General features: G+C 39.1%; 1 protein-coding gene across 5 annotated transcripts in view; it reads left to right on the forward strand.

Annotated features, from left to right (window-relative positions):
• The window catches only part of ZSWIM6 (zinc finger SWIM-type containing 6), a 117084-nt gene that overhangs the window by 22129 nt on the left and 82545 nt on the right, over positions 1 to 12410 (forward strand). The window contains exons 1-3 of one of the 5 annotated variants that reach the window (XM_061618900.1): positions 5602 to 5836; positions 6374 to 6439; positions 8063 to 8175. The exons of 1 other annotated variant lie outside the window; for it this stretch is intronic. Coding sequence is in view for 2 of the 4 variants with exons in the window: in XM_061618882.1 (XP_061474866.1) it covers positions 6436 to 6439 (4 nt within the window). In the remaining 2 variants the exon portion in view is untranslated. Of the gene's footprint in view, positions 1 to 5600; positions 5837 to 6373; positions 6440 to 8062; positions 8176 to 12410 lie in introns of those variants that run through there. 3 more of the 5 variants (XM_061618909.1, XM_061618882.1, XM_061618891.1) reach the window with 3 other exon arrangements.

Consider the following 12410-nt stretch of genomic DNA (forward strand, 5'->3'; position numbering starts at 1 on the left):
GTTACCTTAAGGATGGGGGTGGATTTCTAAAATTAGTTGAAACTGCTTTTGTTTGGGCAGAATGGAATGATAGCCTACAATTGACTTTGTCAGGCGTTTGGGCATAGTCAGAAGTCTAGTGTCTCTATTTAGAGAGAGCATGTTACATTCACTGCAATCTTTCCAGAACGGACGTTGATTAAAATGCATTCATCATCACCATTGCTGCCTCTGAAGGTTGAAAAATCTTCTTGCAAGATAAAGCTACAGTTTAATACTACGGCTGCCAAGTTTGATCTAGAACTATTCAGCCTAGTTTAGATTGCTGCATCAAGCAAGTTTAAGCACTATACATTTTAATGACTATGCTTGGTACTAGAAGAATAAAGTTAGTTCTAGCAAACTAATTCTAGAAGAGTATTTGATCACACTGATTCACACATAATGCTAAACCTTGGTTTATTAATCTGTGGTTTATTAAACCATGGATTAGCATTATGGGAAACCCTGCCAAGTGTCTTAACTATAGTATGTTTACTGCCAACTGACAATGTGAAATCATGGTTAGTTGTTGGCTTATGAACCTTGGTTTTAACTATGGCTTACTGTGGTGTGTGAACCCAATAAACCAGGATGAAGAAGCCAAGGTTTGTTCTTTGCTTTCCAATCATGATTTATTTGGGAGAAGCAAAATACAAGTGCTGGTTTAGACACAATCTCCCATGGGGAGAAAGAGAAGAGCAAAGTGGGAGGAGTGCTTGGGTTGCATGAACTCGCTAATTTGCCTAACTGCAATTAATGACCAGTGTTGCATCTGAACATTGCCACTGTCTCAAATATGACACATACCAGGTAATTTAGAGAAGGTGTATAGTGTTTAGTACAAACTAAGATTGTTAAATACGGTTGAGGATAGGGCAAACATTTATGTGTTTCCATCTCACACATACTCTCACTCACTGTATGGGTGGTATTCAATGCTACTAAGGATAGACCCATTGAAGTTAATGGACATCAGTAACTTAAGTTCATTAATTTAAATGGGTCTACTCTGTGTAGGGCTTAGTTGAATACAGCCCCTATATTTGAATACTGTGCCACCAGCTACAAAGGTGATTTGCTGTTTTTATTTTTTTCAGTCAGAATATTATTAACTTTTGTGACATGATGAATTGGGAGAAATTGTCCTTTTTCTATATATACATTGCTAGTCTGTTTCCACATTTATGCTGTGCTGCCTACACAGCCTTATAGAACTAACTAGTTGTCAGATTCTCCTATTGGGAGTAAGGGTGTAATTTATTATTATTATTATTATTATTATTATTATTATTATTATTATTATTATTATTATTATTATTATTATTATTATTATTCCAGTCATCTTGAACCCTATATGACCTAACTTAAACTTACTGTGGATTTCTGAATTTAAGTTTTTGGTAATAGTAATTACACAAATGCAAGTAACTGGGGATGAACAACTTTCTCTGTCCCAGTCTAATATTCAGGATGGCTGTAAAAAAAAAGGAAAATCACATGTCTGCTGCCCTAAGCCCCTTAAAGGCAAGTATGGACACAAATGTGAATAAATAAAATACTCTCTGGAGGTCTTTCCAACTGAGTAATTTGAACAAACCACTTTAAGTACTTTTACATGAACATATAAACACATCCTAAAATGATTATGAAAATCTCCAGAACACTATTTATTTGTAGTTGGTCTTCTTTTTAAAAGAAATATAGGAAGTGGGTGAGGTCAAATATTTAACTGCGTAACCTTCATAGGCTACATCTGGCATCTGGAGAGGAACATGGAAGGCATCATATCAAATAGCAATCTAATGGTTTCTTACACTTACTGAATTTTTTTCAATAGTGTATCTGACATTATTTTCAGTTTTTTTCAATAATGTATCTGACATTACTGATTTCTTTTTATTACAAAGTAGGGTTGCTCTGTATGCAAACAGGATCTTTCAGGCTAGCAACATTGTTTTCAAAATGAGTCTTTTGTTTTCCTTCCTCTCTGTCTTCCTCCCTATTGGAGCACAGTATTTGTTGATTGGTCTGCAGCTTGAGGTTATTTAGGTTGTCTCCTTCAGTTGCACTGATGCTTTTTTTGCTTCAAGTAACTGTAGTAGAACATTTTTATATTAGTTTTGCTGCATGGCCTGCCCCAGGATAAGGAAGTTGAGATTTGAAAATATTGGGGTATGTTCACTAGGGGAATAGTCTTCTACCTTCCTCCTCCACTGCCACCGCTAGGTTTACTGTGACACTTGAATTTGCTGTGTTACAGTAAGTAAGCAAGCAGATTTGCTGGAAAACTATTTCTTTTTTTTTCTTCCTCTTGAATGTAAAAGGGCTAGCTAACTCTGTTTAAATGGGGGACCACAAGTCATGATCTGAAAGTTATGTTTGCTATGGGGACTATAACTCTGCCTGGTACATATTATGTGTTGAATATACTGAAACTTGGGGAATAATAGATGTATGTTATGGTTATGGTATCTGTTGGGAAAACACATTCAGATAAATGGCTCTGAGCATTCTGAAGTATTAAACGGATCCATTTCCCCCCCACAAATACTACATGAATTCAATTTCTTAACCACTTTCTAGTAGGCAAAATAAACTTTCTAAGGGATTATGGAGATTACTTGAGTAACTTGGTTTTTTAAACTTAACAATTTGCATAATATTGACTTTGAAGAACGACTTCCAGATGTTTAAAATGCTGATCATTTTGCTATGCAAAAAAAGGTTAGAGAGGCAAGTGCATTTTTATGGTTTGCTTCTGCAGTAATCTTTTGTAATAAACCTTATGTGAATTAGGACGGTTAACAGCTGAAACCATAGCCCGTATTCAAGTGAAGTGTCCCTCTCAGTGCAAGGATTTCCACTTGTGTAATGGGACTTTCCCCCTCTCTTCCCACACCCTTCCCAAACCTGCTCCAAAGGGTTGGGGGAACCCTTGGAACAGATTCAGGGTGTGTGCAGGGAGGGGAGGGGGGAAGTCCTCTTGTGCAAGCAGAAATCCTTGCATTGATGGGATTGTGACTTAGCACACTGGATACAACCACATATATATGTGTGCGTGCATGTCATTATATGGACAACTAGACATCAGAATCCTAGACTTAAATATATATAGGATTCTGATATTTAGCTGTCCATGTAATGAGATTCCAAAAAATCCTGATCCTCTGTTCCCCCCGCCCCCAATTCTTTGCCATTATGTGTTACTGTGTTTCTGAGGTGGATCACAGCAAAAACAAAAATAACATGATCACAGCAAATCACCTAAAAATCCCCCACAGAGTTAAATTGAACTCTGCTTCTGTTTAAAATAACACTGAGATGGAAAACTAAATTGATCAAAAGGCCTACAACTGGTGCCTGTGTGCTGAAACGGGCCAGGCAGATGGGTAGTGGGAGGAAGTTCTACTGAGAAGGTGCTACAAGCATGAATAACCCTTGTGGGGCGTTCCCCGACCCACATGCCTGAGACCATGCATGAAATGTATGTGATTAAGAGTCTCACTGGTAGTGGGAAGACCTGGGTGTGTGTGTGTGTGGGGTTAGATTGCAATTGCTATTGGACTATAACTTGTTTGGGAACTGAGGGAAGGGCTAAACTGCCACCTCAGTTTCCTGTCCTGTTGTAGCATCCCAAAAGGCTTGAGCTGACTTGCAGTAAGGGGAGGGGCAAACACTGGTTGGCTCTCCTCATACCCGATGGGCAGCTGAGACTGGTTTCCTTCTTGCTTTCCTCAATTTTTGCTTTCCTCACTGTAGCAGGAATGCATTTAATATAGTTAGTCCTTGGGCTTTTTGAAAAGTACAGTCATCCCCCTTGCCCCCCAGTTCCAAAAGTATAAAGGAAGAAGAAAATTGGGCGAATGGCATCATCATCATAATACTTAACATTTGTATAGCGCTATTAAATGTTCAGAGTGCTTCACATGCATTATCTAGTTGTAATCCTTACAACAGTTGTGCAAGGCAAGTCATTGTTATCCCCCTTAATTCTCCTTAACTATAGATCAACTAGAATAAGATTACCATTGGGCCCTTAGGATGTCCAGGAAAAGGCATTTCATAGGGGATCTGGTAAGAGGGGAAGAAAGATGAGCTGCACATCTATCACATTGACTAGTACCACCTGGGAAGGTGAGCATTTGGGGTCTCCCTTGGGATCAAAATGGAGGGGGGGGAGATGAGAATGTAATGGGTGTTCCATTTTCCTGCTTGTCAATTAAGGAGGCTTTCCTGGCCATATTATTTTTTAAGCTTGATGGTAAATCACCTAGACTGCCCCTGTATCAGAGGATGTGCAAATAAACTAAATGTCAGATGTTTTTTGTGTGATGTGTAGCCCCTTCTGCAGTGAGGAGTTAAGCCAACAGGATGGGCAAACAATAGCAACTTAAAGGGAGAGGCTCCCAAGCTAACATATTCTTCTTTGCGCCAGACTCAAATTTTCACTCAGCCATGAAGGTTGCTGGGTGACCTTGTGCCAGTCACTGTCTGAGGTCTGACCTACTTCACAGGTTTTCTGTGAGGAGAAAAGGGGGAGAAAACCATCTTTACAAGCAACAACACAACCTGGGGCACCAGCTGTATATATATAAAAAGACCCACCAACGCTAACAAGCGTACAACTAGGGAAACGACGTATACACAAATGTAGGATTTATAAAATATAGGGGAAAGCTCTTGGAAGGGTGGGATAAAATGTGTTGGATAAATCTTCATTTTATCTTATTTGTTCTTATTTTTTAAATGTTATACATGGCTTTTCACCATCTGGGTCCTGAAATCGCTTATAAAAGAAAAGCATGTCATTACATGGTGCTTGGATGGAATATTCCATGATAGTGGTTTTCTCATGATCCCCCCCTCCCCAATGATAACTTAATTTTACTGTGTTCTGGAATGTTGTCTGAACATTTGCAGCTGTGACCATTTGGTTCTTCACAGAATGGTCTTGCCTTAATATACATTTGCTTTGCTGAGAATGTTGCTTTGTAATTAATTCCCCTGGTTTTGAAGATACTTTGAAGTAAAACATTTTGTATGTAAACTTGCTGTATTCACTGTGCAGACCTTATTTTTAGTTGTGTGCTTTAACCTTGGTGGGATTACGCCATAGGAACTTTCAGAACCACACTGTCTTCAAAGACGGAGCTAAGCATGTGCTTTAATCGTCTCCTTTAAAAAGCCATGGTGGCTTAGAAGTGCTTCAACTCTGTGTTGATCCTGCCTCTCTGGTGCATTGTCTATGGTTCTCTGACATAAATAAAGCCCTTGACACTTTATTTAGGTTAGGTAACGAGAGGGTTAAAGGTGGAATGGCTGAGGCATTATGCAAGCTGTTAAGCAAAAAGGAAGTGCATTACAAAATGCTGAGCTCAGTAGTCTGGCTTCCAGCCAAACCTTGCTTTCTTCACTACAGCTGAGGGCTTTCTAAGCTTCCCACCAGTGGGTTTATCTGAACTGTTTAGGAATGCTGCCTCAGCCGCCAGCTGACGTCAGCACAGGCAGTTCAGCTGAGGGCCAGGCCAGACTGACAGTATGGATGGGAGGGGCCCTGTGTAGGCTGGCTGGCTGTGTGGCGCACATAAAGCATGGCAAGAAGAGTGAGGCTGCAGTTTCCTTTGCTGTAGCTGAACTCAAACCACTGGCGTCTCAGTTTCCTTATAGCTTTCTACAGAAGCTTCACATCAATCTAGTACTCTTAATCTTCTCTCCCTGAAATGCTACTGAGTGGCTTGTCTTAATCTAGATGCACGCTGTCATATTTTTCTTGCCATAACTTGAGAAAATGAGGACATCGGAAGGTTAATCTCAAGTATGACTTTTCGGGGGTTCAGTAAGGGTGGAGAAGTAGGGGGCGAAGATGAGATTTCCTTACAACTTTAAGCTGTGGTGACAAGAGGGTTATTGTAGGGGTTGTTTGTGTGTAGGGGGGAGAGGAACGGGTTGTTCTGCCTGAGTTTTGTGTATTCGCTTTTTGATTGGAACATACTATGCCGTTTTGCAGTCTCACCCACCCCCAATATGACTTTTGCAAGTGTTAGAGAGATACAGCAACCCACATTGGGGCTTCAGCTGAGCTTTTGCTAAAGCAGGCTTCTAAAAATGTTTCTTTAAAAAATGAATTCTAGCCATACAAACAGAAATATTCTTGCTATCATAATTTAATCTCTCTTGTTTCTAATTTGATTAGTAGAGCATTATATAGCAGAAATCTATGGTACAAATAAGACATTTATATAAAAACTACTTCAAAATCAGAATTTGTTTTACTGTTGCAACAAAGTTTGCTTTGCTTGCCGATCTTCAAACATGAATAGTTAATCAAGTTCCTTTCATCTTCGTGACCCAGATTTGTGTGCACGCTCCATTGCACAGCTTTGAGAAGGAAAGGACAGTTGATGGAAAATAAGAATGTGTAAGTATGTTTTATGACCATATGGTGGTAACATGAATTGCAGAGGTTGAATATGAAAGATACAGTTTAATCATGCAGCAATCTCATTCACAGGTTTAAAAGAACGTTGTGAGGCTTCAGTGGCTTCTGTCATCTAAAAGACAGTCTAGCTGTTCAAAATGTATCACTACAGCATTAAAAAATTAAAATCCGTTGCATTTAGAATGAAAAGTCCTATGCCTGGTCTGCACAACTTGTGACCCACTGAGCCAGTTGTCATCCACCAATCATCTTGCGAAGCCAGTTATGTGCTAAAGTTGGTAACTGGTGGTCTGGAAACTGCCTCCAAGTTTGGAATTCCAACTACATTCTAAATTGTGCCCACACTGGTTCGAAGTTCAACCTCATTTAGAATAGTTATTTTTGCTGCTGCTACCACTACTCTCCCCCTTTCCCATCAAACTAACTTGGTAATGAGATGAACTGGTGATAGTGCGTGTCTTAGAGCCCTGATAAATATGCCAGAGTTCCTGGCTACAGGACATTACTAGAGCAATTCAACTAGGGCACCATGGAGGCAAAAGCCGTTCAATGTTTCCATCAGAGGAAAAAGGAAGAGAGCAGTAGAGAGGGCTTCAGTAAGTTGGGAGGAAGCACTCAAGGCCAGACCTGCTTCCAATGATATGCAAAGTGCAAGATGTCCCAAAATTTGGTTTGGGCTTAAAACTACTTATATTGCATTTTTGAGAAGGAGGGGATTCATTTTATTAGAGCCCATTTCAAATGAAGATGGGGCTTTCCCATCACTAGTGCTTACCCACTGTGAGTTGGACAGGCTTCCTGTGTTAGCTGGTTTGCCTGGAACTGAAAAAAATGGGAAGCGGGTTGTCAAGCATCTGGCACAATATGTGGCTGGTGGGCTATATTCGTCTTGTAAGTTAGGGGAGAGAGACTGTTTGCCATCAAGGGATGGCTGTTTCCATCTGCCCTGCCCTACCCTCCAGCCCTAGGGGTCTTCATAAGGGAGCTGCTTCCAGAAGACTTTCTTGCCTTTTGGGTTGAGACCGAAGGCGCAGGGAGATAGGAGAGTTTGTTATATTAGCTTTGGGAGTTTCTTTTGGATATTTTGGCTTGAGCTTTATTGTTGAGCTTTATGATTTACATTTTGATGTGGATATATATATATATATATATAGTGTTGTAGTGATTGTTCTTGCTGTTATGTATTGTTATGCTACAGTATTTGGACTGTTTGTTTCTGTAAATCGCTTTGAGAACAGACAATTTATGGAAAATGCAATATATAAGCAAATTAACTATTGACTTAGTCACAAATTGCATTAAGGCATGGGAGGTATTTTTTATTTATTTATTTAGACAAAGGTATTTAGGTAGACAAAATGACAACATCAGCAGGATTTGCGTATTTCCTAGTCAGTATACTTACTTACCAGTGGGTGTTGAGGAATGTGCATTTGTGTTGTAGATTGCCCAGGTATATCCATAGTTCCAAAGCAGCAATGTGTACATTGGTCAGTCAGTATCTGAATGTCCAGTTGATATTGTGTTTAAAGGCTATATATTGTGTGAAATCCCGTTTGTGGTGTTGGTGCATAGTCACCTATATTTCTGGTCATCCCCCAGGGAACTCTCATTGATAAAGGAGGTGGCATCTTGGATCAGTGAGAGAGTCTGTAAATGCCTTGTCCACGTGATTGGTAAACTTCAGCGTTTCCTCTCCCATTGACTCTGGACAGGTAACAGTATTTAAAAAAACAGATACCTGGCTTGTTTAGCTTTGTTCACCAAATTCAGACCAAGTCTTAAAATCTAGTATTTCCAAAAGACTCAGGCTTTTGACAAGTCGTCTGAGGACTGTGAGGCAGACAAACGCATATGGTAGAGATTTTGTATATGAAAATACCAGGGAACTGCATTACCAGGAAACAAAAGTCTATGCTATAGCAGGGTGGATTGATTTAAATCAAGGTGATTTAAATCATTGATTTAAATCATGATTTAAATTACCAAGAGGAACCCTTGATTTAAATCAGGTTTATCATTTATAGTTCTTCACATATTTCTTAAAAAATGGTGCAAATCTGATTACTAGAACATGTTTACAACTCAATATAGCACTTTACAAGGAGGATACACTTTGTGTAATTGTTTAGATAACTTGATTTTTATTAATTTGGGAAATAGTATATAATGTGTGTGGCAAGCTGCAAATGCTTGTTTTTTTGGGAAAACAAGTATAGAATGGAGTTCCCTTGGGAAGCTGAGTTAATGCAGAAATAAAACAGAATAAATGTCTGGCATCACCATTGTGGTCTGCCATGATGTTCCAAAATAAGGGGAATGTTGTGTAATGTAACATAAGAAAGTGACATCCAGTGGCAACTCTTAACTGCATATTTCTGTATGGGAAACATGGGTTATAAATTCTAAACTTGGTTAACTGACTAAACAAGCCATAAGAAGCTAAGCATTTTTTTCTACTAACAACCAAACACAGCAAACAGTTGTTGAATAACACTGATACTAAAAGACATTGAGTCGTGACAAATGATATATTTCCATAATACATTTTGGTGTTATGTGCCTTCAAGTCGACTACGACTTACGGTGACCCTATGAATCAGCGATCTCCAACAGCATCTGTCGTGAACCACCCTGTTCAGATCTTGTAAGCTATAATACATTACAAAGTGAATTATTCAGTTTACTAGCCAGTTGATCCACATTGTTCTTCAGACATATCCACATCTTCATCCACATCTTTTTCTCCCAACAAGCAGGTTTCATTATGATGTTTCATTTGCAACTAAGCCCTGCATGTCATTCTTGCATGGTTTATACTTTGCATGTTTTCCTTTTTTTTGCCCAAGGAAGGAATTTCTTCAAAGTATTCTCAGATAAGATCTCTCTTACATCCAGAAGCCATGACAGTTCTTCTCTGGCAAAAGTGTGGGGGATATAGGAACTGGAAGCTGTGTCTATACTTGTTGTTATGTGCCTACAAGTCGGTTCTGCCTTATGGCGATCCTATGAATCAGCGACCGCCAATAGCATTTGTTGTAAACCACCCTGTTCAGATCTTGTAAGTTAGGTCTGTGGCTTCCTTTATGGAATCAATCCATCTTTTGTTTGGTCTTTCTCTTTTTCTACTTCCTTCTGTTTTTCCCAGCATTTCGGGCTTTTTAGTTTAGAGAAAAGGCGGGTCAGAGGAGACATGATAGAAGTGTATAAAATTATGCATGGCATTGAGAAAGTGGATAGAGAAAAGTTCTTCTCCCTCTCTCATAATACTAGAACTCGTGGACATTCAAAGAAGCTGAATGTTGGAAGATTCAGGACAGACAAAAGGAAGTACTTCTTTACTCAGCGCATAGTTAAACTATGGAATTTGCTCCCACAAGATGCAGTAATGGCCACCAGCTTGGACAGCTTTAAAAGAAGATTAGACAAATTCATGGAGGACAGGGCTATCAATGGCTACTAGCCATCATGGCTGTGCTGTGCCACCCTAGTCAGAGGCAGCATGCTTCTGAAAACCAGTTGCCGGAAGCCTCAGGAGGGGAGAGTGTTCTTGCAGTTGGGTCCTGCTTGCGGGCTTCCCCCAGGCACCTGGTTGGCCACTGTGAGAACAGGATGCTGGACTAGATGGGCCACTGGCCTGATCCAGCAGGCTCTTCTTATGTTCTTATTGTCTTTTCTAGTGAATCCTGTCTTCTCATTATGTGTCCAAAGTATGATAACCTCAGTTTCATCATTTTAGCTTCTAGTGATAGTTTTGTTTTAATTTGTTGTAACACCCAATTATTTGTCAACGTATGTTTGCAATATGGTCTCTGGTGCCTCTTCCCTTTCTAAATCCAGCTTGGATGTCTGGCATTTCTCACTCCATATAACGTAAGAGCCTTTGTCGTAGAATCTTGAGCATTACTTTACTTGCATGGGATATTAAGGTAATTCGATAATTACTGCATTCTCTGGGATCCCCTTTCTTTCGAAGTGGGATATATATTGAACGCTTCCAGTCTGTGGGCCATTGTTTAGTTTTCCATATTTGTTGACAAATGTTTGTCAAAATTTGGACAGATTCAGTCTCAGTAGCTTGTAGCAACTCTGTTGGTATGCCATCTGTTCCTGGTGATTTGTTTCTTCCAAGTATTTTAAGAGCAGCTTTCACCTCACATTCTAAGATTTCTGATTCTTCATTATACAGTTCCTCCATGAATGAATCTGTCATCCCGGCCTATCTTTTATAGAGTTGTTCAGTGTATCGCTTCCATCTTCCTTTTATATCATCTCGGTCAGTCAGTGTGTTCCCCTGTTGATTATTCAACATCCCTACTCTTGGGTTAAATTTCCCTTTAATTTCTCTAATCTTTTGGAATAGGGCTCTTGTTCTACCTTTTTTTGTTGTTCTACCTCTTCTAATTCTACACAATAACTATTGTAATAGTTCTTTGTCCCTACGTACTAGTTGCTGTGTGTCTATACTATGTCTTCCTTTTTTTATTTCCAGTCCTTTCCATTGCTTTTTTCTACTCTGCCTCCAACTGTCTATTTCTACATTGTCTCTGTCCCAATTCTTTAACCTTGTGTGGCCGAACACCACCACCACATAAGATCAGAACAACAATCCCATTTCCATCTAGCTTGTGTCTTTGCACATGTAACTTTAGTCAGAGAAACAGAAGCCGAAAGTCCAGAACTTCAAAGAAGCAAGAGTTCGTACTTAGGGTGGGCAGAGCCATTTTCATGAGATGAAAAACTAAAATGAATGCCTGTGTTTGATTGGTTGATAATTCCATGTGCATAACTATAAAAGAGCCATTAATTCATTTTAATGACAGTGTAAGTATAGGTATAGAATGCTTGTAATAAGAATTATTGAATGAGAGAAATTTACTATTTTTAATGATTTTTTTTTAAAAAAACCTCTGATTTAAACACAAACTTATTTTATTTTATTTTTTAAAGCACTGATTTTTATCCACTCTGTGCTTATAAGCAGGAGGGGGCAGGAGAGTTCCCAGTCCCTGAATTACTTTGTAAGCTGCCCTGGCTATTGAATTGCTGGGTATAAATTTCAGAAATTAAGTCGTTCCTGCTCCTGAGTAGTAATGTACTTTTGAGATCCATGTAAATGTTTAAATACATAAGTGGGTAAAGCAGTTAAGAAAGAAGTTGAAGGTACTTAAGTTTGCAGTTTTATACCTTGTCAGAGACCATGCCAATGAATACACTTCCAATTTTATTGATCGGTTCTTTCAACACTGAGGTTTGATAAAAGAGGATCTATACCATGGTGAAGTTCATTCTCAGCAACTTCTAAAGAAGTTCCAACTTTTAAAGAAGTTGGACAGATTCTTCCAGAATTAAAGTTTAGAATGTCAAAAATCCCCAATTAAATTTGGAGCCAATCTGTAGTAATGCCCATAAATCTCACAAGTTGTAAGTGAGGACCACCTTGTCTAAGATCTTTTATTAAATGGACTTGTTTTAGGAAACACAACTTTAATTTTGCTTATAACGTAATTGTCTTCACTACTCTCCCATTTCCTGAGTGTCTCCGGGTCATATTGGAATGTATATTTCTCCAGCTGCTAACATGATGGCAGACTTAACATTCTTTTCCTCTGTTTTTAAAGGGCCTTGTATGTAGAGGGGAGTTGCTTCTTGTGGTATCAAGTGTGTCTTGCCTTGCAACACAAAGTTTCTTTGTCACAGTGAGTCAAGCTCAATGATCTTTCAGGCTGTTGAGGAAACAGGTGCCTCTTTTTTCTTTAAGCAGGGGAAATCACATTGCATCAAAAAAAAATTGTGCAGGAATCCCGAAGAACAGAACATCTCTGTTAAGCCCATTAAAGTGTGCAGAGGGGATGAGAAATGATTACTGATCTTAACAAATGTTCATATGTTAGTAAATGAGAGGAGCACAGCTGTGTCTTTAGAAACACAAGCAGAACATTTTGAGCCA

This window comes from Rhineura floridana, chromosome 1 (assembly GCF_030035675.1).
Source record: "Rhineura floridana isolate rRhiFlo1 chromosome 1, rRhiFlo1.hap2, whole genome shotgun sequence".
Classification (NCBI taxonomy): domain Eukaryota; kingdom Metazoa; phylum Chordata; class Lepidosauria; order Squamata; family Rhineuridae; genus Rhineura; species Rhineura floridana.